Genomic DNA, 24,966 nt, shown 5'->3' with positions numbered 1-24,966 from the left:
GCGCGGCGTGGCACGTGCAGAAGGCGTGGTCGTGGGAAGGGCGCCGCCACCCGCCGGCGGAGGGCGCTCTGTGGCTCACAGAGGCCGTTCTGGCTGTCGGCTGGTGTACGGTGCGCCGTGATGTTGCCAAATGACAGAATGGGGGCGAGAGTTCACAGAGGGATACAATGAATGGGGCGAGAGTTCTCAGGGGGATACAATGGAACATGAGCGCGATGTCGATGTGTACGTGTTACCGCAGAGGAAGTGGATAATTGTGGCGTTTTTGGAGTAATCGGTGCGGTTTTGCGGTTTAATGATCGCAATGTGTAACACTGCTCGCACGCTTGTGTTTGTGGCCTTCAGCAGCTGGATCACGAGTCACGAATAGTTAGGGTGAATTAGTGGGTTATTAAGATACAGCAACCCCGTCGATTAGCCCGTGTAAGCAGTTCGATGCGTGCAATGGAAGTGGAACAGCAGCCGTTGCGCTAGATTGAAGGCTAGCCGACGAAAAAGAGACAGCTGAAAATAAAAATGGAACAGCTTTAATGCACAAGCTGTTCTTTGCCAATTATCCTGTTGAAATCGTTTGCCCTTGCAGTCCATTCAAGATTGCATCCTACTGTATCGTCAATAATCGACTTTATGCATATGGAGATCGTACATACATGCATTCAGTAGAGTGCTTTTGATGGCAAAAGGCGGATAAACTAATAAGTTGCATTGCATTCCCCTTACATCTCACTTTTTCCTTTTTTGTTACCATGTCGCATTATTTACATCTGCCTTAAAAAGGCAATGCACATTATTGAGATTTGTAATGGCGGACAAAAGAACTACAGATTCACGAACTCGCACGTTTGACGTTCATTGCGCTATTATACCACTAGGAGACTGACGGCGAATCAATACTAATGAGTCTTTTGACATCGAAATAGCTCCGCCACTCAATTCTGATCTAAAATAATCATCCGCACCTCATCTTGTGAAAATCTCACCGCCTCGGTATTCTTCTCTTCCCTAAGTCTCGTCATCTCATGTCACTGCCACGGACGACTAATTCGAGAAGTGGAGGATTCCATCTGACCTGGCACGACCCCGGTGACCCGAGCTCACCCTGTCACGGGAGTGATTTTCGAACTCCCCAAATTACCCACCGCGCGGACTGCCAATCAGACTCTGAGCGATGATGACACTCGGGGGTGGGGGTGGGTTGGGCAGGTGGTGGTGGGGGGGGGGGGGCACGCACCCACAGCGCTGGGTCACTGGGTTAGAGGGTAGCCACTGGCTGATCCAGTGGGCAGTTGGTCCCCCCGAAATCGACATTTTGATTTTTTCGAGAAAAAAAAGCAAACTAAACAGCTTTTATTAGAAAAAGTTTCTTTTAATTGCCCCTCAATGTGTAAGGAATCGTAATCCGATGAGGTTTTGGAATTAGGAGAAAGTTTTTTAGGGATATACCCCCGCGGCGTTAAGACTGCCTTTCTGAATCTGTTAGTGAGGGTAGCTGGCTTCCAGAGAAGGAGCGAAGGAGGCGACTTTCTGGGGGTAGATCTTTCCTCCTGCCCAAGAAATGAAAGCCTTTCTAAAAGAAATTATCTTGCAACCTTCGTGCTTTTCGATCCCTCCTTTGTTTGATTTTCGCACTTTGTCTTTTTCATGCTGCGTTATTCTGTTATAGAATGTGTTGTAATGGCAACGACAAATGAACATGAGCTAGTCACCGAGTCGAACCCTTCCAGAAGTCAGATATTCACCATCCTACTTTTCTCATTTCAATTCGTCCTTTCCATTATGACGAACGTTCGTCACTCGTGCAGGAAATAGTTGGTTAGACAGCATGTGGTCTAACATAACCTGTATTGTGGTATTTGATTTTACCAGTTATGCCCAAATTTCCATTTCTTTCGCCGTGCCAAACCTACTTACCACCAAAGTCTGTGAATCACGGATGACCTCTTTATGCAAGAACAATTCAATTAGACTGTCAGACTCCCACCCACAATGGCGTCACTTCCTGACGAGCCGTCCGACTATTGCACTGCAATATTTCGCATCGCCCGGCCGAGTGGTGTCACTAATCGGTGTGTAGCCGTCACTCCGAGTACCTCAGCGGCGTGACCCGTGACCCCGACCTCAGGCGGGCCGCTATAAATGGACCGGCCCGGTACACCGACGCCACCAGTCTCACTTTCGTTTGGTGCGAGCCATGTCTGCGTGTGGGCGACTGCTGGTGGCGGCGGCGGCGGTGGCGGCCGCGTCCTGTTCGCCCCAGTACGGCGCTCCGCCCGTCTCCTCCGACACTCAGAGCTATGGAGCTCCTCTGGAGAGCGCCGCCGCCGCGCAGGGCTTCGGCAGCGCTACCAACTTCCCCCAGAACAACGGAGGAGGCTTCGGTCAGGGCGGCGCCGCTGGGTTCGGAGGCAACAACGGAGGTCGGTTCGTTTCTTCTAGCGCAGGAGCAGGCCCGGCGAATTCGTTCGACGGCCAAGGCATGCCGTACAACTTCGACTGGGCCGTCCGGGAGCCCGATTACGGCAACGACTTTGACCACCAGGAGGAGTCGGACGGCGTGGTGACGTCGGGTCAGTACCGGGTCAACCTGCCCGACGGCCGCGTCCAGATTGTCACCTACACGGTGGAGGGAGACAGCGGCTTCCAGGCGACCGTCACCTACGAGGGCGAGGCCCAGTACCCGCCGGCCGGAGCCGGCCAGGCCGGCGGCGGCGGCTTCAGCCAGGGCGGGGGCGGCTTCAGCCAGGGCGGCGGCGGTTTCAACCAGGGTAACGGTGGAAGTTTTAACCAGGGTAACGGTGGGTCCTACAATCAGGGCAACGGAGGTGGTTTCAACCAGGCTCTAGGAGGTGGCTTCAGTCAGAGCGCTAGCACTGCCTTCGGTCAACAGAGTGGTAGCTACAACCAGGCCGGTGCCGGCGGTGCTTTTCAGAGCCAGGGAGCCAACAGGGGGACGGCCAGGCCCTCCACCTCTTACGGCGCCTTCTAGCACTGACCGCTACGTGGGAGAAACACGGTCTTCAGCTGTCTTTTTGCCAAAGGTTTTCTCAGTGTAGCAGTCAGACAGGGTGATGGAATGGCCAATGGCAATTCTTTCCAGTGTCTAGTGTCACTCGATGACTTCATCCGTTTCTTATGTGATTCTTGTCGTTTCTAAGATTTGTGTGTTTCAAGGTGCTATAATGCTCTGGTATAAACTAGAATATGATGTTGCAATTGATAGTAAGGAATTATAATACCGAATTTCAATTAGCTGCAGGGTATGATAAATTAAAATGCGATGATTGCTAGCTAGAGTCATAGTACAAGTACATGCATCTCAAAGTTATGTATAAACCTTCCTCTTGCCAGGTCTGAAGTCATACTGATTGCTGTGCCAGTGATGATTGTCTCTCAGTGTCTGTAACTCTTTGTGTATGCAATGTGTGTCCACATGTAGATAATTCGTTGTCAGTATTTTGACACGCATTCGTTTTGTGTGTTCATTATTCTGTGTTTTTTGTCTGAAGCATGTTATGTCCGTCCTCTATTCATAAATTTAAAGCGTTTTCCTCCTTTTCGAAGTCTGTTGTTGGGGTTTGTATTTTGTATATTTTTCAGCCACTTTATTCTTGATGATAAAGGGGGCGTTGACGAGTTAGTTTATTACAGGACTGAATGTAATTTTTTGTAGTGGCAGGATATTCAAGCGTGTATGAATGCTTTGCTGTGTTGGTACGTCTTACGTGTTTGTGTCTTTTGTTTACAAATACAAACGCTAACTGTATCAAACGAATTTGGTAAATAATTAATCATACATACTCTACAGAGTTTTTCTTCATCCAAGACTCTTGACCTGATTTAAAAGAAATCGCTACCTAGACTAGTTTGACAAAGAAAATAAAGCATGCAAACAGTGTATGCAATTTAGATGGCAATTATATTTTGGTAAGCGTGCACCGCGTTGTTTTGGGCGGATATGCAGTATGCCCTATACAGTTACAATAAGCTCCTTCGAGCTCATTAGCCGTTGTTCATGGCTAAATTAGAGTTAGTTGTAATCTTAAACACATTTCAGATAACGATGTGAACACTGCATCTTTGAATCATTAGGATTATGTAACTAAAATAACGTGAAGGCCACTTTTTAAAGGGACCCTCTCACCTTTAAAAAGTTATGAATTGTCATAAAAGTGATGTACCGTGGTTACGAAAGAGCAAACATGAATATTACCTAATTACACCATAAACATATTCAACGGTTTTTGAGACATCAAACTTTTATTTTTGTTTATTTTTGGGGGCCTCCGCTGTTCCTATGACGTCAGTTGGAAGCAATAATTTGGGATTGAATGCAAATGTCCATTATAATTTCAATGTTCTTCATTCACTAACAATGCCACCCTTCCTTTTGTACCGATCCGCTGCATTTGCGCAATTATTTTTCAAAGATAGTAAGGCTTTGTTGACGTCTCGGCGGGAAAATCATTTAAATGGCTTTTATGCAACCTTTTCTCGTTGAAATGTATGTTATGTCACATTTGACTTGTTTAAGCACTCGTTTATACATGAACGAGTGAAACAAATTCATTTATAAACGAGTGCTTAAACAAGTCGAGCGTGACATAAAATAGGCCCGGGCAGCGCTTTGCACTGTGGATCCGAAGGTTGGGACTTGAATTGTAAAAAACCGCCCGCTCGCCGCAAAACGCAAAACCGCAAAGCGCGCAAAACGCACGCTCAAAACGCCAACGCAAATGCCGCAAAAACAAAAAACAATCGCCCGCCCGCCGAAAACCACAGAAAGAAACGCAAAAAACGCCGCAAAAAACCAAAACCGCCCACATCGCACGCACGCCAACCGCCAAAAATCGCCCGTCCGCCGCAAAACGCAAACACCGCAAAAAACGCAAACACCGCCGCCGCAACAAAACGCCCGCATCGCCCGCTGCCAACCGCAAAACGCCGCAAAAACGGTCGCCCGCCGCCAAAAGCAAACACGGCAAAAACACCCGCAACGCCCGTTTGCGCAAATATTTTTCAAAGATGGTAAGGCTTTATTAAGGTCACGGCGGGAAATATCATTTAAATGGCTTTTATGCAACCTTTTCTCGTTAAAATGTATGATATGTCACATTCGACTTGTTTAGCACTCGTATATAAATGAACGAGTGAAACGAATTAATTTATAAACGAGTGCTTTAACACGTCGAGCGTGACATAAAATACATTTACACGAGCAAAAGGTAGCATAAAGTACAATTTATTGACAAGACGTTATTCTTGCCAGAACCTAGCTAAAATATGTTGCATTATAATTTTGGGAGAACCGTGTTAGACGCCCCGGGCAGGCAAGACAATTCATGCCAATATGCATGACACAATCAGCTTGTTTACGTGTATCAACCATCAGGGTAAAACAGAAAACTGTTTGATTTCTTATGCTTACATCGATATAAAGCTTTTCTCCAGAGCTCCTGCAGGTGGTGTTAAATTAAGGTTTCCACTTACCGAAAGGGTAAAATTATCCACTTGAAATTGGACTATTGAATGCACCGTGTATGCAAACGTAATCCATCAACGAGTGACGAGCCGAGTGATCTGATCGTTGAAGTCTTGCTACCTACCCGCAATGTAAGACCACAAAAGGGTTTGGAAGGGTCTTACAAAAGCTCATTCATACAGGAATGCAATGTCCTGTATTTTTCATTTTATATAAAAAGACAGTGAAATGATCAGGCTAAATGAAATGTTTGAAAGTGCTATAAAAGCTTGCAGCAGCCGGCGACAATTCCTGTTGTGGGGCGTGTCTGACGGTTCTTTCCTAATTTTGTCCAATGGGCTACATGCTATGACATTACCACATCTGCACACATCACACATCTGCAAATTGTCATTATTGGTTCTTTGCACCTGTCCTTTTGTAACGCTGGTGCGTTTCATTTTCCCTCCCCAAACCAACCCGTTCCCAAATTCATCCTTCATAACAGCAGCGCGCCGGCGACCGGACACCGCTGACCCGCCGACCATCTGGCCGACACCGGACGGCAGGACAAACACGGATCTGAGACTGCGCTGCCAAACGCCATTATCCTGCGGCCCTTACAGAGACGTCTCACCGCCGCTGACCGTGGAAGGGTCCAGCAATGGGTCCCAACCCCGGTCAAGGGGGGGGGGGACGGACGAACAAAGGCACGCAGCCTCCTACGCGCGGCGAACGGACACCGTCAGCCTGGGAAACAGGACACGACAGCGCTGCTGCGGCAGCGGGAGGCCGGGGCGCCCGGGACCAAATTGACCACCGGTATCACACTTCAAAGGCAATTTCTTCAAAACACGGCTCGAAATAGCACATTTCCAGGATGTGCCGAGACTGGCGCCGACAATCAGCATCGTGAAACTAGGACAGAGTAACAACATCCAAATTCCAGCATGGCACGGCACATCCGCATTCCCGGGCCCATCTTCCCACGCTGGTAAACCTGGCCGGAGGCTACGAGGGGCAGAAGATTCAAATTCACCTATCGGCGCCAGAATATTTGAAGGGAGGAGGAGCACCCAGAGAAGATAGCAGTCACCATGGAAACGGCACGCCGGAGGCTGCACAGCAGAAAAACGCATACGTTTCGGCCCAACATAACGTAAAATTTAATAGAAATCTCACCCTTTCGGCAACCAGGCTCAGCAGAAAATACGGAAGACTGGTTAGACGGACAGAAGACCTGGAAAATTGGCCCTTACTGGAAATTCAGAGAGCAGCAGAACTCGGAAGAAAGAGGCGGAGCGAAGACGGCAACTCTAGAGACAGCCCGAGGCAGATGGAGCTCCAGCAAAACTTTGAGGATTTTGAGGATAGAGGGTCAGTTGGAGAGTCGGAGGCGTTGGGGACGCTGACAGGCGGCAGTTCAGTTGGAGTTGGAGAGCTGGGAAGTGGAGTTCAGAGGTGGGCGATACGGTCAGTTTGTAGCGGCAGGATGGAGAAGAACAGGCGATGGAGGTAGTGAGTTCGAGCGGAGAGGAGAGTTTGAGAGGAGGAGTCGGCGGTGATAGTTCTGGAGGAGGAGGATGGAGGACTGCCTGTCACTGGAGGACTCTGCGCCGCTCCGCCGTTCTGCCGCCCGCCACCACCGCTCCGCGGGCTGCCGCCAACTCTGCCACCCGTCCGTCGTCGCTGTGCCGCCCGCCCGCCGATAAATCTGCTACCAGCCGGCCGTCAGCCCTGTCGTCCACAGCCAACAGCTAAGCGGTAGGTCGGCACTGGAGGTCATGAAGCTGCTTTCCTATCATAATCCTTCCCCAATGTGCTCCGCCTGCTGTCCCGGCTTTTCTCTCGCCCCGGGGATGTAATTTTATTTAGGCCCGTTTGGGGGGGGGGGGAGATCTGTACGTATGCGTGAGCGTGTGAACTTGTATGATTGAGCGGCCTTGCGCCTTGATCTGGAGATCAAAAATGGGAGTGGCTGGGACATGTATGTACGTATGCGTGAGCGTGTAATTGTTGAATGAGTTGACGGCATTGCTCCTTGCTGTATGGTATCAAAAGGGGCTGGTTGGGATATGTATCATTTCGTCACTTAACAGACTTAAATCTGCAATCTTGTCTAAAGCGAGGTAGGACTGGTCTTGAATGTGTGCGTGCGTGTGAGCGCCCGGGCGCATCAGAGTGACGGACCATTGGGACGAATTTTGGCCTTCATTACGCGAAAGGCGGTAGAACTTTCTTCAAAATGCTTGTGATGCTCAGCTACGTTCGTCTCGGTTACCCCAGCCGGTTGTCTAATATTCAGCTGCAGGCTCAAAGGACGGCACTTTATGTAGTAGCTATTTAGTTTAAAGTTGACATAGGTAATCTGGCACTCTGTTTTGGGGATCGGCTCAGTTCACTATGTTTTATGGCTAGTTTAAGTCTGGTTTTGCTTATCTTTGAAAACTCTGTCGTTTCACGGCTAGTTTCTCTTCCTTCGTTTTGGCTGAATATATCTTGGAAAAGTACTCACATCTGTTGGGGCTATTTGGGAGGGAAACATGAATGGATTAACTTGACGAGATGAAAGTGCTGGAGGAGAGAACGAGAGAATTCGGACTTCGGAGAGAATGGGAGGCCGAGCAGAACACCGTTTCTGACACCGTTCACACGTCGGCATGTTTTTCTTTCGGAACACAGGCACCGGTGGGAGGTCACACTACATCATACTGGGTTGTTGTTGTTGTCCTCGTGGTTGTTGTTTGATAGAGCTCTGATTCGAGACCGTCAAAGTAAACAGGCATTTGCGTCAGTAGTACTGTCAGGTTTTTTCGTAATTATGTGGCCGGATTTATTATTTAATTATTCAGCACGATTTAGTATTTATCACGAAATTTTACTATTTAGCACGATGGGATTCATTTTATTTTTGATGCAGTGCAAATCGACGTACGTTACAGTATATACTCGATCGCTTCAATGTCCGGTAAACGTTGTTTATTTCTCACTATCTGCAAATTAGCGTAACGATAAGTTTTGAGCGTTTTAGCCCCAGAAATCCATGCGTAACTTCATTCAGTATGTAGCGTAACTCAGTGCTGAACGACGAGTGTCTTCTAGGTTTCAGGGTTGGTAAATATGCGAAAGAAAACCATAAGTCATTAACGACCAACAAATTTTTCATTTCCGAAATTGTCATTTCCGACGGGTTGCGGCTGGGTTGGAATGCCCGAGCTAAAGTAAAAGCCAGTCAAATTTGATGTAAATTAATGTAAGCCCGAGATGAGCTTAGTAACTTGACGAATCAGTTGTGATTTGAATTATACTTTAGTGGCCGGCATTTTTTTTTTTTTTTGCTCCACTTTCATTTAATCGAAATGTGACCTGCATGTGAAATTTACGTGCTCTGCTTAACAGTAAACGTTACGTGGTCTGTAATTCCGGCAATCGTATCCCACAATCATCATTTAATTTCACGATTCTGATCGAGTGTAGTCAGAACTATTTTTTAAGTTGAACTTTAAAATTTGCCCCAACGCCGCTCATTATCTCCGACAATTAACGACGATATCAATGCCGTTTATGAACGATTTAAATGTCCCTGCCCGCGCCGTCCGGACCCATCAGCCGGCTGCGGCGGCCGACCCGGCTAATCCCCAGGAATGTGTGTGAAGGAGGGGGTGTCCCGCTCGTGGGGAGGGGTTACCTGGCGGCTGGTCAGACGGTGACGCCGGCGGTGGGGGGGCCGGCGCCGGTCGAGAGAAGCGGCCATCTTTGGGCACCCGGTCGGTCCCGGCCGCGCCGGTCCTGCGGCGGCTAGAGCAATTAACGCGTGCCACTGGCCTAAATAATACGCACCCGCGGGTTCACAGGGAAACTGGGATGGGGCGCTAGGTCCGACGGCGGCACACGATCACTCGACGCGGTGGCAGAGCACCGACTGAAGACGGAGCATGGATGCGACGCGTGTAAGAATGTGATCTATCGACATTCCACCTTTCCTAGTGATCGTTAATGCAGTCTCTGAGTGTCGGCCAGTCGCTCTGTCGGCTTGTTGACCTGTCAGTCTGTCGGTTTGCCGTTCACGGTCTGATGGTCTGTTGGTCTGATGGTATGTCGGTCTGTCAGTTTGACGGTCTGTCAGTACGCCGGTCTGTTGGTTGGCGACCCACTGACTCGTCCGTCCGTTCGTTCGTCAGTCTATCTATACGTTCGGCCATCTGCTTCCATCTGGCTCCCTTTCTCTGTCTGTCCGTCTGTCTGTATGTATGTCTCTCTCCCCCTTCTCTCTCTACCTCTCTCTCTCTCTCTCTCTCTCTCTCTCTCTCTCTCTCTCTCTCTCTCTCTCTCTCTCTCTCTCTCTCTATCCCTCTCTCGCACTCATAGCTACCAGCACGCGTTTCATGTCAGTCGGTAATCCGCGATTGCGTCGTCGGGTCTACTGCGTGCATGACGTCACGGAGGAGGTGCTGTCTCGGGGCGCGTGGGGAGGACGGACCCCAACCCGCAGGCGCGGCGACGCCCGGGCCGGACGCGAGTTACCTAAGTGTGGAACTACAAGTCGATTCTAGGGCTCTGATTGGTGACTTTGGTCGGGGGATGACGCTTATAGCATGACGTCACTCGCGTACTTGGCCGGACCAACGGCGCGGCGCAGGCGCGCCGAGCCAAACCAGAGGCTCTCAAACTCAATTGTACAGATCCTGCGCATTGAATGGCGAAACTTCGGCGAGTTCGCTTGAGTTTGGAAGCCCCTGCCAGAGAACTGGAGACGGCCGGATTATTTGCTGGACAGTGGGCAGCGCAGATGACGATTGACGGTGCCAAAAAGATGATAGGGAAAAAGGGGTTGAGACTTGAGCAGTGAATTATAAGCCTGTTGCATAGCTGAGTGGTAAATTGTAAAATACTTAAGGTTTGAAGAGATGCAGTGTAGTTTAGCCGACTCAGGGGCATTCTGCCGAGTTATGTAAGGCGGAAGGGTCGCAACTCGCAAGTCGTTTGTTTACATGATTGCCTGATTAAAATGTAAAGCGTACCTAATGTTAAGTTGGTAATACAGCGAGGTTGGGCATCTGCTCAATCCATTTCTTCTCTGCAATAGTGCATTCGCCACTGTAATTAATTCGGTAAGAGGCACTGGGCTGCGCCGCCTGTTAATTATTCCGAAACCACCAGTGAATTGTCACAGTCACTCACAACAATACGAATCGTTCAGTCGTGCGCTGGGGGTCCGCCAAGTTTGAGTGTGCTGCAGAATGCAGACTGGACCGCCGAGAATATAACACTTCCGTCTCCCTGGGCGAGCGGCGCATTGGAGCCGAAGGAAACTGCTTCAGTTTTTTTGTGGGGAAGATACCCATGTTTGAAAATTATGTTCTGGAATGATGCGATAAGGAAAAGGACGGTTTCTTGAATTGAGGGCTGTGGAGAAGAAGCAGATTTTCTCATTTGCTACCCGATACAACGCGAAAAGACGCAAATGTTGCACATTGGGCTTAATAAGTCTAATAAAAGATAAGGGACTTCGTGAATCATGCCTAACTGACCGCGACCCAGTTATTTGCCACTGCAGGTAGGTACTAGGTAGGTAGATACTCATTTGTAAACAGAGCGTTCCACCAACCCTCGCCAGAAATTCAATCAGCAGTTGCTTATCTTAAAACGTTTGAGTGCACCTAACAACCCTTAAAAATGACGTCCTCCCTTTCAGTGGTTCGTTCGAAGACACAAAGCCAGAATCAGCCAAGCAATATCGGAATCCATTGCGCAGTGTGTCGACTGTCGGATGTGCCCATCCACATAGCATAGCACACACTGCTAAATGCAGGTACGCTCACCTACACATTAGGTATTCGAAGGACTTGATAGCTCATACACATGGAAGAAACGCATGAAATGTGATTAATAGCTGCAGCAGAAGTTTGGCGTCCGATGCCTCTTCGCCAAGTTAAGACCATGCCAATCTCGGCCAGTCTGCCGCCGCGCCGGCACTGGCCGTGGTGTGACGTCATCCGGCCGGCTCGGCGCTGGGTAGTTCCACACTTAGGTAACTCGCGGGCCGGACGGGCTCGGCCGTGCTAATGATCAGGGGATCGGCGGGTGACCCTCGCTGCTCGCACCGCGCTGGGGTGCGGGATAACAATGGCTCAGCCGAACCCGCAGTCAGAGGTGACCTGTGGCCCACTGAGAGCGGCCATCGCTACACGGACCGCCGAGTCATTAACAATTATACCCGGATTGACACAAACATTACCGATGATTGAAATAGGGTCAGGCATCGATTACAACTTCCAATTGTTTAAGTCGGACAATGTTTTTAGACGAATGGGTTGGGTTAATGCTTTGTCAGAGTTACATGGTTTGTCAAAATTAGAACACGGTCTTTTATCGCTCTACAAAATGCTTATCGGTAAAACTCGAGGAAAGGAATTAAGATAAATCGTATCGAATTAAGAGGTACTATATTAGGAAATAATTCGGGGCTGCGAGGCCAGTCTATGCGTGTCGTACCCCCGTGTACGTTGTGTTCACCGACACGGTTGTCTACACTTACGGGTGATGGGAAACAGGGACGGGTTATTGTCTGGGTTGAACGATTGAATATGCAATTATGATTGATCGGATGGCATTCGGGCCTAAACTCACTTTAAACGTACAAATAGGATTATTGGTTAAAGCATCAGTGATACTGGGGTTTAACGTTGGCGATTTAGAGGTGCTAAATTTTAGCGATTGGTTTGTTCCGGAACGGTAGGTTAACCCTCGCCCGCACATGCCATTTTCCCATCCTAGAACGCACATGGGGGGGGTGGTTGCCACCCCCCCCCCCGCGCCATTTCGTTCCTGTTGGAGATAGAGCTTAGCGGTAAAGACCAAAAAGATTCTTTGGGAAGAGACGAATCCAATGATACCCAGTTTTACCTTCTCAGGTCAGTCATTGACATTCCAGGTCAGGTCAAACTAAAAAATGTTGCTGTTTTGGGTCACCGTTGGATATCAAGTGCGCTGCTTATCAAATACCGATGACGATGCTGTTTTCTGGTGCCAGGCCAGCTAGAACCTCTTTGTCACACTACCCGACCAGAATTTTGCGGCTGAGGTCATTTCAGGTCAAGTTAGGTCAAGGTCAATTATATGTGTTTGTATGTCTGTGTGTGTCTGTGTGTATACTGATGTGTGCACCGATTGTTTTTGGGTCCATATTACATGAAATCATGCTCTGAGAAGCTTTTACCAAAAATGCAGTCAAAAAAATTCAAAAAAAGTAAATTCAGCTTGCCTAAAACGCAATTATCTTAGATGACCTAGGTTGACCTTGACCCTGACCTTGACCCCTGCACATCACCGAACAACATGTTCCATGATAGGTGGGAGGTAAGACTGGCAAAAAAGGCCGAAATCAGGGTGTCAAAAGCTCGCAAGGCCCATGGCAATCGCAAGATGTTGAGAATTGGCCATTTGGGTCATGACATGACCTGAAAAACAAGGTCATATCTCCGAAACCAAAAATCAGAGAAACTTGAAATTTTCAGTGGACATCAAGAAAGGATAGAGGAGCAGCTATACGAAAAATCAGCCTTCTAGCGCTAAAAATGTTGAGTGCAGAGCAGAAAGACTACCTGGGGGGGGGGGTGGCAACCACCCCCCCCCCCCCATGTGCGGGCGAGGGTTAAAACGACTGGGTTATAGGGGGAACGCCATGAGGGCGCGGGGAACGCCACGAGGGCGTGGGGAACGCCATGAGGGCGCAGGGGAACGCCATGAGGGCGCGGGGAACGCCATGAGGGCGCGGGGAACGCCATGAGGGCGCAGGGAACGCCACGAGGGCGCGGGGAACGCCATGAGGGCGCGGGGGACGCCATGAGGGCGCGGGGAACGCCATGAGGGCGCAGGGAACGCCATGAGGGCGCGGGGGAAGGCTATGAGAGCGCGGGGGAACGCCATGAGGGCGCTGGGGACGCCATGAGGGCGCGGGGGACGCCAGGAGGGCGCGGGGAACCGGCTTGAGTTCCGGGGCCGACCAGGTAACATTATATACCACGCGTGCGGAACACGTGAGTGCTGCCAACCGACACTGGCCATGTCGTTGACAGCCACGTAGCCATCGTTGCGCATTGGTCATTTCGAGTAGGATCTTGTTCGACGATGTCATGGGTTTAAACTTTAACATTTAGTATGCTTACATTTAACGAGCTTCTGTACACCACTGGGGGAAGTTAGGAAAATAGGGAGGGATCAGACTGGAAATCTGACATTTTATCTGTATGCAAGGGACGTGAATGAGCGCATGGGTGAAAGATGATCGTGTGGAAGCATGAATGTGTTATATCCAGTGGGAGTTATCCGCCTCCGTGCAGTTGCCGTGATGTCAAGTGTGTTCGGAAATTACGCCTTAAAAGTATGTTTAATGGGGGGGTCCCAACCGGGTTGAGAGAGAGCCTCGGGCAGCCCAACCTGATTAAATTATCCTCTTGAATGCCCATAACCCAATGACCCATCACCGTACAGTGTAGCAGCCTATATGCCCCAGTGACTGACCAGCCTCGCAAATCACAAACAAATAAAATATCTTGCAGCCGGCCCCGCTACACTTTTTCAGCACCAACTGGTGGCTGAGATGGGAGCCATTCACGATTGCTCATCTCTCCTTATTGCATCGTTGAAACCGTCCCACGCCCCCTGACCACGGGTGTGACCGGGCGGTGCAGCCCGCCCGTATAAAGTTGTCAGTACGCCAGTCAGTCAGTGGTAGTGTCGGGATCGGTCCGGCGCCGTGTCCACCTCTGGGAGCCATGTCTGCGTGTGGGCGACTGCTGGTGGCGGCGGCGGCGGTGGCGGCCGCGTCCTGTTCGCCCCAGTACGGCGCTCCGCCCGTCTCCTCCGACACTCAGAGCTATGGAGCTCCTCTGGAGAGCGCCGCCGCCGCGCAGGGCTTCGGCAGCGCTACCAACTTCCCCCAGAACAACGGAGGAGGCTTCGGTCAGGGCGGCGCCGCTGGGTTTGGAGGCAACAAGGGAGGTCGGTTCGTTTCTTCTAGCGCAGGAGCAGGCCCGGCGAATTCGTTGGACGGCCAGGGCATGCCGTACAACTTCGACTGGGCCGTCCGGGAGCCCGATTACGGCAACAACTTTGACCATCAGGAGAAGTCGGACGGCGCGGTGACGTCGGGTCAGTACCGGGTCAACCTGCCCGACGGCCGCGTCCAGATCGTCACCTACACGGTGGAGGGAGACAGCGGCTTCCAGGCGACCGTCACCTACGAGGGCGAGGCCCAGTACCCGCCGGCCGGAGCCGGCCAGGGGGGCGGCGGTGGCTTCAGCCAGGGCGGGGGCGGCTTCAGCCAGGGCGGCGGCGGCTTCGGCCAGGGCGGAGGCGGCTTCAGCCAGGGTGCCAGCAATACCTTTGGTCAGCAGAGTGCAAACTACAACCAGCAGAGCGCTGGTAGCGGATTTCAGAGCCAGGAGAATGGAGGAGCCGGTTTGGCCTCAACGCCATCAACATCGTATGGTGCTTTTTGAGGTAACGTTTTATAATGCTTTACAGACTCCATTTAAACTGGGGTTTATTATTTGTTTTCAGTTTGTCAACCTATTTCCTATGCAGCATATTGAAGTGTCGTAGAACTGGTGAGTGATATGCTCTATGTCGCTGTGATGTTTATCACAGTATTTATTAGGTAGGGTAACAGCTTAGCAAGTGCATATGATAAATTCCTGCCACGCCTGTCTGTAAGAAAACCGAAAGTCAAATGATCCATTATTTATGCACATGAGGAAAATATAACTTATCTCAGTGTGCTTTGGCTTGCTATGCACAATGTGTAATATGAATGTCAAGAGCACGTGCTGATGTAGGTATTTATGTAACTATTCCTAATACATTTTGATGTGAAAATAAGCATGCTCTGGGAAACGTCTGGCTGGACTTTAATAAAGTAACAATTATGTCTTCCACACCCTTTCTATGCCATTCGTTTTTACCTGACGCCGCCCAATACCCACTACTCTCTGAATTGGCGCCACCCTGCCCCCCGTTCTCTGTGACCTGACGCCGGCCCTGCTCCCCCGTCCTCTGTGACCTGACGCCGCCCCTGCCACCCCGTCCTCTGTGACCTGACGCCGCCCCTGCCACCCCGTTCTCTGTGACCTGACGCCGCCCCTGCTGCGCTCCGAGCCGTGCCCTGAGGCTGTGTCGGGTCGGACCGGCCGGCAGTGGCCGCTGGAGAGGCGAGTGGAGCGGGTGTCTGGTGGCCGGGCCGGCGGTGGGTGGCTGGGACAGTGGAGTCGGAGCGTGTGCTGGTCGGTGACGCTGGTGGATCACGGGAGACGGTGAGGGACGCTGGTGGATCACGGGAGACGGTAGGGACGCTGGTGGATAACGGGAGACGGTGAGGGACGCTGGCGGATAACGGGAGACGGTGAGGGACGCTGGTGGATAACGGGAGACTGTGAGGGACGCTGGTGGATCACGGACATTAGATACGACGACATTAGATTATGTATAGCGCTTCCTGCCTTTGATAAACTGACTTATGAGAAATTCTATTCGCAAATGCATTGGATGCTATAGCATTTTGAAATATTACCGGTATATCGCTTACGTCCATCTGTGTCCTGTCTTGCTTCTGTGATGTTCGTTGCGGCGTTCCCGTTGCTCGTCTCATGTTCAGTTACTGACAGTCGTGCCTTCTTCTTCCAGGACTTAACTGGCGTCGTCCCAGCGGTAGTGGACGGGGCAGCCGCCATCACCACCGCCGTTCTGACTGTACCAGAACAACAGCGGCGGACCGAGACAGCAGAGCGGCACCGTGCGGCCACTTCGGAACGGGGTGTAATATGTAATGTAATGTATTTAATGAGACAATCCTCGATGTACTCGGGGCTGTTACAGTCTCAGTTATGTAGTACAAAGCATGCAACATATGTACACAGCATTTCCTGCCCTATTATAAACCACGCCTAGGTTGCTGTAAAAAAATAGCACATCTTATACACACACGAGACGAATCATCCACATTTAACAACAATCGCTCGATAGTCATTGCTCTAATAGTTCGGACATCGGACCACGTCACTCTTGCCCAGTCACGGTGCGACTGTCACATAGGTGGCTTACTAAGTGACTCCGGAAAGCTGGCGTCGAGCGTAACGTCAGATCATGTGGCAGCGCATTATACTGGCGAGGTGCACGACAGCAGAAACGCCTTCGTCCCATCTCTGTATGTGACATTGGTACGTACAATGTGTTGTTTTGTCTAGTACTGCGGTCACGGGTCTCTGAGCTTTTAATGAGATTTTCAGCCAGTGCTTCAGGTTCGCCTGCGCGACGTACTCTATGAACCATGCACATAGTGTGGTACTGGACGAGCTCATTAGCTTTCAACCAACCCAAACGTTGAAGCAGATCGGACACATGGTCAAATTTCTTGCGACGGAAAATGACTTTGGCGGCATAATTGATCACTTTCTGAATCCGAAGAAGATTTTTGTTTGTGGTATTACCATAAACGGATAAACAGTAGCGGATATGAGATAAAACTAAGGCATCCACTAGAATAGAAATGGTAGATGGCGGTAAATGGCCCCTCAGTTGCGACAATCCGGTAAGAATTCCGAAACAACGGTGCACAACAACAGAAACATGAGTGTCCCAGCTAAGGGCACAGTCAAAATGAACTCCAAGATTCCTCGCTTCGGAAACAGGAGTCAAATTACAATTATTAAATTTTACAACATAGCTGGAAATGTTTCGCAAATTCTGTGGGCTACCTAACAACATTAATTGAGTTTTCTCAGAATTAAGTTTGAGCCCGTTAGCTCGGAACCATGACCCCAGAGATTCCAACACTTGTTCCAGCCTGGTGAGAGGGACTGGGTCTGCACATTTTTAAATGTTGTTAGAATACCGATAGTAATCCAAAATGTCATGTGATAAGGAAAGCTGCCCTCCGGTCGTAGGTATATTTCAATTTAAGCGGGCAACTATAATGCTTTGCTTTTATCTGCCACTCTGTATCTATCCATTTGGTTCCGGTCATCGATATACATAGGTGTGTGCTGTGGCCTGTGTACTGTGTAATGTGTATCCACCAGTTGGTGTGGGATGATATTATGACTATCAATCTCAATTGCCTCTGAGCTCTCCTCTCCACAGCGACACCCCTCAAGACATGTCATAGTTCATCCAATCATTAGCTCAATAACCGTGACATTGGGCCATATTCAGTGTCATTTTCCCCCTGTAACCACTCTATCTCCCTCCTCTCTTCTCCAACAGTGTTCGAGTGACCAGACTCTGTCCCCTGTCTGCCCGGTCTCCGACACACCGGGCCTTTGGACTACAGCACTACACTATAACTTTTCGGCAGAAGCTGACAGACACGAGAATGGGAAATCAACAAGCTTCTGGGAACACAATGATAGCTAAAGGTGGATACGTATTTCCAAAGAATGTTTGAGCTGTTATTCAGTATATCTTAACCAGGGATGCGGAGCCGTGGAAATTTCAGACGGCTCCGGCTCCGGCTCCGGCTCCGGAGAAAAAAATCGGCTCCGGCTCCGGCTCCGGCTCCGGGTGAAATGTTATGGCGGCTCCGGCTCCGGCTCCGGCTCCGAGTAAAATGGTCCGGCTCCGGCGGCTCCGGCGGCTCCGGCTCCGGCGGCTCCGGCTCCGACTCAGTACATCCCCTATGCAATCAATTAAATACGGATGGAAGAAAAAATGGATTGGTTATACGCGTTACTCTTTGCCATGACCGGCTCATGACCGCGTCCCCGCGCAAACGCACCTCGGAGAGAACTGGCACAACAAGGGACTAGGAAGCGATGGCATTGGAAACGCAGTCGCCGCGAATCGGAGTTCACTGAACCATCGTAAGCTGACACCCGTCTCGGCACGGACGGTGCTGGGAGTCGCAGTCCACTGCACTGGCTTGAAAACAATGGCCGTCACCTGATGACCGGTCCTCATGTTCTGGGGATGCAGTAGACGTGGGGGGGGGGGGGGAGGAGCAGACAGGAAGTTGATTGCGTACTGTGGGATACTGGGGATATTCGGCTTTTTTCATTCACTTGATGGCACATGACGTAAGTACATACCATATGTTTCACTGCCTTGTACTGTCAAACCGAACTAGGTCAATTATTTTTTTTCCTCTTCAAAAAATAAAAAGGAGCCGGAGTCGCCCCCTTTTTTGGCGGCTCCGGCTCCGGCTCCGGCTCCGGTCTATATTGTTTCACGGCTCCGGCTCCGGCTCCGGCTCCGGGCAAAATATGCCGGCTCCGGCGGCTCCGGCTCCGACTCCGGCTCCGGCTCCGCATCCCTGATCTTAACATAAGACCTCTCGTCATCCCCAACCTTTCATATTTTACTCTTTTACAGTGTTTAGCGTTTCATTTTCACCTCGTCTGCCTAACTCAATTCGCTCTTTTCATTCGTTTTCATTCATTTTCGTTTGTGTTTTAGTTGTCGCCAAGGTCTCTGCCCCATCGCCAGCGCGACTTATTCGTATGAATTATGATCGCTTACGGCTATTATATGACTCGAAGCCATCCCTTGGTAATTGGCATCACTTTGTGCCTCTTGCACCTTTGTGACTTTCTATCGTGATATACGTGACCGTCTATTATTTGACGTGGTATAGTATATGTGTGACAGTCTATTTGTCGTGGCATACATGTGATCGCCGAATTGCCGACTGCCGACATTTTGTGCTGAAAGTGTCTTTTATTGACTGCTGTTGGTGAAGATAACCTCCGTCGTTCCGTGGCTAATCTCAATGTAGAAGTTGTTTGTACCGGCACTTCTCTCTCCCTCCCCCTTCCTCCCTCTTCCCCACCACATGACTCCTTACTTGACTCTTCATATCTCTTCTCATCAGGTTCATATGAATGGAGACCGTCCCTCGGGTGACCGTCCGATACTGAAAGCGACTCCCCATCATTTAGCACCAGCCTGACCACTGGAGGAGCTCCTGTCCTGCTGGCACCGCCGGCGGTCGCCGTGCTGCCAACGCGGAGCGTGACGTGAGTATGTCTTGTCGGCTGTGCCGGGGATCTTCAGCTTCATATCACACTGATCGCTGTTTCTGTCGTCAGAATAGCTTCGTTGCCGAATATCCTGGTATAGTTGAACCTATCCTTATCATAGCATGGCAACCATCGTATAGTCACGCTTCACTATTGGGGCTTATCGATGATTTGATTTAGAGTAATGGAATAGAAATAGAAATACCACGTATTCTGAGAGTCTTTCTTAGCCCACGCCCCGCTGGGCTATTCAATTCAATGCATCGTGCTGGGGGAGGGTGGGGGGAGGCGGCAGGCAAACTCCCTAATCCTCAACTCTCGAGTCGGTACATTGTATGACTTATCGGCGACCGTATGAATAAATTGACGACCACTGGTCCCTGTGTTTGCCCGCAGGCGGAGGTGGCGCGCCTTCTGGTACAGTCCGGGGCGCGGATTGACCTACAAAACGAGGCGGAGCGCCCGCCGCTGCAGATGGCGCCACCGGGGCTGGCCAGCGACCTCCAGCAGCTGGCGCCGCCCTCGGTGGAGCTCACCGCTGGCACAGATGGCAGCACCGTCGACCCCCGACGCCAGTGCATCTCGAACCGCAAGACCGCTGTCTATCTCGTCCCGTCAGTGCAGTTCGCAGCGCCATCTGTGAAACTCCGTTGGTATAGATGGCACCACCGTCGACTGGGTACCGGCGCCAGCGTATCTCGAGTTGACCGATCGTGCTCTCTGAATCTGAGGCATACTGGCATAGCCCACCTAGTGGGCAGTGTCGAGATACCACGAGGGTGTAGGAGCATCCGTGGATGTAATCGCGCTTGTATTTTGTTGTGATGTCCACTCACAAACACTGTCATGGCGGAAACTCTGGCGTATCGATATTGGTACTTCCATCTCGAGATCGTTGATGAACCGCTTACCCATGGCAGGGTCGGTTGTCTCAACCGGTGTATGCATAGAAATGGTGTATGTGTGCTGCATTTCGTAGGTAGGACTCGTGTGCTGGCTGGATAACCGTGCCTCGTCGGCTGTGCAAGCTGAAGTGTTTATTATCTGCTGGTTTATGTGTCTTGAGTCTCCATCTAAGGCGCGTGGTCGGACGGTGACCTTTCTCGACTGTCGGCTGACATGTGTGGATACCGCATCTTCTTTCGTCTTTCGTGTTTCCGCTGTTATCGTCGAGTCTTGCTCTGCGTGAACGCTGAGTCAATAGCGTCGTGTTAATGCGATGTGCGTCGTCGTTCGTTGTTTTGCTTTCGATCACTGGTAGTCACGGAACATGAGGTTCTTTGTGACTCGGACCCGTGTGTTCCTGATGTTTTCCATGTGTGCATGCCACCGATCAATGTTAGGCGTTGGCAAACCGATAGTGAATCTGAATATCGTGAAGTAAGCCTCTTTATGGGACTGATTTCATGTGTAGGTGTTCATCTGCTCATCCCTTCCCTTGGACTTGCGAGCTGGCATTTGGTACGTATATTGTTTAGTGTTATGGTGAATAAAGCGCAGAAAACTATGGGATGTGTGTTCTGATGTGGGTTCGATCCGACATGCAGAGGAGAAAGAGGGAAAACGCCGACACAAGGATAGAATATCTCGAGTGGCTAAAGACGAGTGTTTAGACCCGCAAAACTGAGAAAAACGAGGCTGATACACACTAAACTCACTAAATCTACAGATGTTCCAGCGGCGATAAGGCTCTTCCACATGTCAGGATGGAGTCCCAGCGGTCGGTAAGGCATTTGCCGTGAAAGAAAGTGGGCGGAGCCTAAACGGCCCTCAAACTGAGATCGGGATAGTGCACTTTCAGGTGCCCCAACGGGTTTACCCTGGTGGCCGAGTGGTTAGCGTGACGTCAGCATGCATTTTAGACTTTCGAAGGTTTTGGGTTCGAGACCCGGAATCGCCCCTGATTACGGTAAATTTTTCCTTCCTAAACGGGCCTCGAACCCAAAACCTTCGAAAGTGTAAAATGCACGCTGACGTCACGCTATCCACTCGGCCACCAGGGTAAACCCGTTGAGGCACCTAGAAGTGCATTATGCCGATCTCAGTTTGAGGGGCATTTAAGCCCCGCCCACTTCTCTCTGTCGTCAGCCCAGCCCGTGTGACGTCATTTCCACTACTGCTGTCGACTGTTTGGCTCTGTGCGCGGGTCTCTCAGTCTCCCGAACCGTCTGACCATCGCTGAAAGGAGTTCCCACGCGACTTCCAGGACACTACCGCTCAAAGACACGTCATTGGAGCCATACTTGGGATTGTATTGAGATGTTTACCGACAAACACGCAATGAACATAAGTTTTCTTCCACGAGGGGAAGACAACAACTTCAGAGGAAAGTCGACCAGCCACATAACTGGGGGGGGGGGGGGGCGGTATTGGCGTGCCGTAGGCCACGCCCGAATGATGAGTGCCGACTCGCCGGGTGGCGGACGGGTCGGCGCCGGCGGCAGTCGGCCCCTGGCAGCTAGACCGGCCCGCCGAGCCGATTGACCCCGGCGATGACCTCTGATGGCCGCGGGCGGTGACAGCCGTCGATCTGGACCGTCTGGGAGCGAGTGGAGATTGGCACGGGGTTGGGCACGCTAGGGGAGGGGGAGGGACAAGAAAGGGAGGGAGAGTGCCACGGACTGACGAAATAACAACAGTAGAGGGGCTGGGCCGGGGGAGGGGCTGTGATGTTGTACAGGGGACGGAGCGTGCCAGGCGCGAGGGGAGTCTCGAAGGAAGTGGAGAGGCAACATCATGACAACACTCGTGGAACGTGCTTGCAAACATGATGAAATAAAAGTGCAATCTCCCTCTCTCTGACTTTCGCACTGCACTGCACACGTCATTTAGCTCTGTCGCTACTCGCTGTTGCACTCGCTATCCCGATAAGAACATTCACTGCTCACAATTCACATTTCCAAACTCAAGTAATAAATGACGGCCACGGGCCACTGCCACCGGCCTATGCATTATGCAGTACCTATGCATTGTGCAAGTCAATTTATATAAATGCGCAAATTACACAAAGCTGGAAAATGTCAACGCATCTGTCACTGTCACCGTCACTATCACTGGTACTGTCACCGCTCGCACTGCCGCAAAAATTCAACTTCGCAACCTACAATTTATCACACATATTGCCAGCTATCGCCTGGAAACGCTTCATTAGCTGCGAATAACCCGGTGACAATCGGCTGATTAGACAGGCAGAGACACCTAGCGGCGTTATCTGAACCTCAAGTTCAAGCAAACAGCGCCACCTATGCTCTGAACAGCAGAGCCCGATTTCCACTAGCTGCCCATAACACAGACCACGACCCGGGCGGTATGCAACTAGTGACATCTAGCGGTGACGTAGGTCCCTATGGCTTGCTGCCTGTGTTATGTGCAGCTAGTGGATTCGGGGTTCGGAATTTCTGGTCCTAGGTGGCGCTACTAATCGCAACTTGAGGTTTTACAAACCACCGCTAGGTGGCAGGGCTATCCTATTTTGATGCATTTGACGTCGCAACAGCACTGATAACTGAAATTCGGGCTTTGTGCTTAGAAGTGGTTGACATTAGAGTTGCAAAATTTCACTACCGCACTACCGGCATGCCGGTAATTTTTCACTACCGCAGGTTTATTCGTGGTAACTGGCATGTCTTGCCGGTAGCATGCCGGTATTTTTTATTTTGTGCAAAAAAAATATCAGCAAATGATTCAAACTTTGGACACTAAGAGGCTCTCAAATTGTAGTAACAGCAATATTAGCCACTGCAAGATACATTTTGTGGTAGAAGTTCCATTGCTAAGTGTAGGGGTAACACATGGGCCTCAGCATTTCATACAATTCACAGGCTTGGTTATAATTAGAATTGTCAAGAATCTACTGTGGTCTATAAAAGGAAGAATACTCATTCATGTTGCAAAAGCACGATAAACTAGTAAGTCTAATGGTAGATAATACGTATAGCACAATAAAATAAATCAATGTTCATGACAACATTCCCTAGGGGAAAAGGCAGAATCAAAACACCAAAAAACACAATGTTTGGAAACTGGCCTTGAGTCCTGAGATCATGAGATGTGGTCTGAGAAACTCTACAAAGAATTTGACACTGAAAATCCAGCTGAAAAGGCAGGTGTTAGGTAGCCCTGAGTCTGACTTTGGTCCCATTATTAAATGAAAATGGATTTAAACTGGCATTTTTTCTTATCTTTACAAGAAAACACATCATGCAGGCAAAATTGACAAAAAGTGGCGCAAATAATTAGACAACCAAGGATTTACTTTTAAGATTCTCTCTCCCCTAATGAATGGATGTAATCTGATGACGTAATATTTATTCATATACCCTTTTGGTTGAATAACTGAAGAGAGATGAATTTCTTTGCAGTGAATTACACTACAATGTTGATTTCATTATAATTTAATATTGTGTTGGGTAATTTTTATCAATATAATCATTCACGAAGCAGTGGCTTGCAGTCGTTAAACATTTTTTTTTTTTGCAGCGTTTTAATCAGCTGGTTAAAAGCCTCTATTATGGCGCATCTGTTTCGAAATCGATAACCTTGTGTTTGTTCCCGCTTGAGGTTGGAGAGGATGGAAGATATCGTTTTTATACATATTATTTGGTGACTATTCTCAGGACCAGTGAGTTATTAACACATTTTTTACATGATTCGTATCTTATTCACGAACCAGCAAGCCATAGTGGATAGGAAAAAGCAGATGTTGATCTCGCTTCCTCAGTTAGGAGGATGGCCTAATCTGTACTTGTTAATCTATGTTTTGACCATCTATATTTTAAACATTTGGCTGGTGCCTGCAACATGTTAGGAGAATATGGAAAAGTAGAACAACTGTGAAATGTAAATGTGATTACTGCTCACTGTCCAGTCTTCAAAAACACATTTCAGTAATTCAAGTGCTTTTTGTCCTCACCTTTTTGATGAATGTAATAGTTTTTTTTTTGTAGGCAATACTTCTTTGATTACAGGTGATATTTTAACAGTTATAGACTGGAATTGAGTTTCAAAATTGTGGGTATTTGTGGGGCCAACTCAGCCAAAATCAGCCTGCTGGTATTTGTGGTTGGACAATGGATGGCTGTTGGGTGGGAGGGGTACTGAAACTGCCAAAATGTGGCATCTCTTGCAGGGGTAAGCTAGAATCAAGAATGCAGGTTTTTTTAGTATGCCGGTAATTTGGCGGTTTTTTTGCTTGGGGCGTGGTAGCATGCCGGTATCCCAGAAAATTTTTGTGGGGCGGGGCGGTGCCGGTAGCAGCCTTTTGGGAAAACTTTGCAACTCTAGTTGACATGCGACCTTTCTCCTTTTCCTAGCATAAGCACAACCACTGAGTTACCTAATTATTACGTTACTGCCTGGTATAACTTGTGGTTTTACAAATAGAAATCTTATGTCACAGTCAATGTGGGATTTCGGTTTCTTATCGCGTGCTTTCTTTTCCAGAAACGAGAATAATCAACAACCGGTAGTCGAAAAGCAAACATTGCATTTCGGATT

General features: G+C 49.7%; 2 protein-coding genes across 8 annotated transcripts; both read left to right on the top strand.

The window, feature by feature from the left end:
* Positions 1–2,165: 2,165 nt before the first annotated feature.
* Positions 2,166–3,763, top strand: LOC122365898 (pro-resilin-like). The gene has a single exon (XM_043337514.1). It carries the CDS (start codon positions 2,192–2,194, stop codon positions 2,984–2,986), a length of 795 nt encoding a protein of 264 aa, XP_043193449.1. The 5' UTR covers positions 2,166–2,191; the 3' UTR covers positions 2,987–3,763.
* Positions 2,179–20,489, top strand: LOC122365899 (pro-resilin-like). 7 transcript variants are annotated; one of them, XM_043337520.1, is made up of 6 exons: positions 2,179–2,215; positions 14,260–15,771; positions 16,142–16,280; positions 17,720–17,871; positions 19,323–19,467; positions 19,867–20,489. In XM_043337520.1, the coding sequence occupies exons 1-2, from the start codon at positions 2,192–2,194 to the stop codon at positions 14,959–14,961; spliced, it is 726 nt and encodes a 241-aa protein (XP_043193455.1). In that variant the 5' UTR covers positions 2,179–2,191; the 3' UTR covers positions 14,962–15,771; positions 16,142–16,280; positions 17,720–17,871; positions 19,323–19,467; positions 19,867–20,489. The 7 variants fall into 7 exon arrangements, 6 of the variants coding, with proteins under 6 accessions (XP_043193455.1, XP_043193452.1, XP_043193450.1 ...); XM_043337517.1 differs by lacking the exon at positions 2,179–2,215 and adding an exon at positions 6,259–7,222 and having other exon boundaries at positions 14,020–15,771; positions 16,142–16,273; XM_043337515.1 differs by lacking the exon at positions 2,179–2,215 and adding an exon at positions 6,259–7,222 and having other exon boundaries at positions 14,020–15,771.
* Positions 20,490–24,966: the final 4,477 nt, after the last annotated feature.

The sequence above is a fragment of the Amphibalanus amphitrite genome, unplaced genomic scaffold (assembly GCF_019059575.1).
Source record: "Amphibalanus amphitrite isolate SeventyFive unplaced genomic scaffold, NRLGWU_Aamphi_draft 000771F_arrow, whole genome shotgun sequence".
Taxonomy (NCBI): domain Eukaryota; kingdom Metazoa; phylum Arthropoda; class Thecostraca; order Balanomorpha; family Balanidae; genus Amphibalanus; species Amphibalanus amphitrite.
Note: the sequence above shows the minus strand (reverse complement) of the source record. Positions and strands in the feature narration are given on the sequence as shown.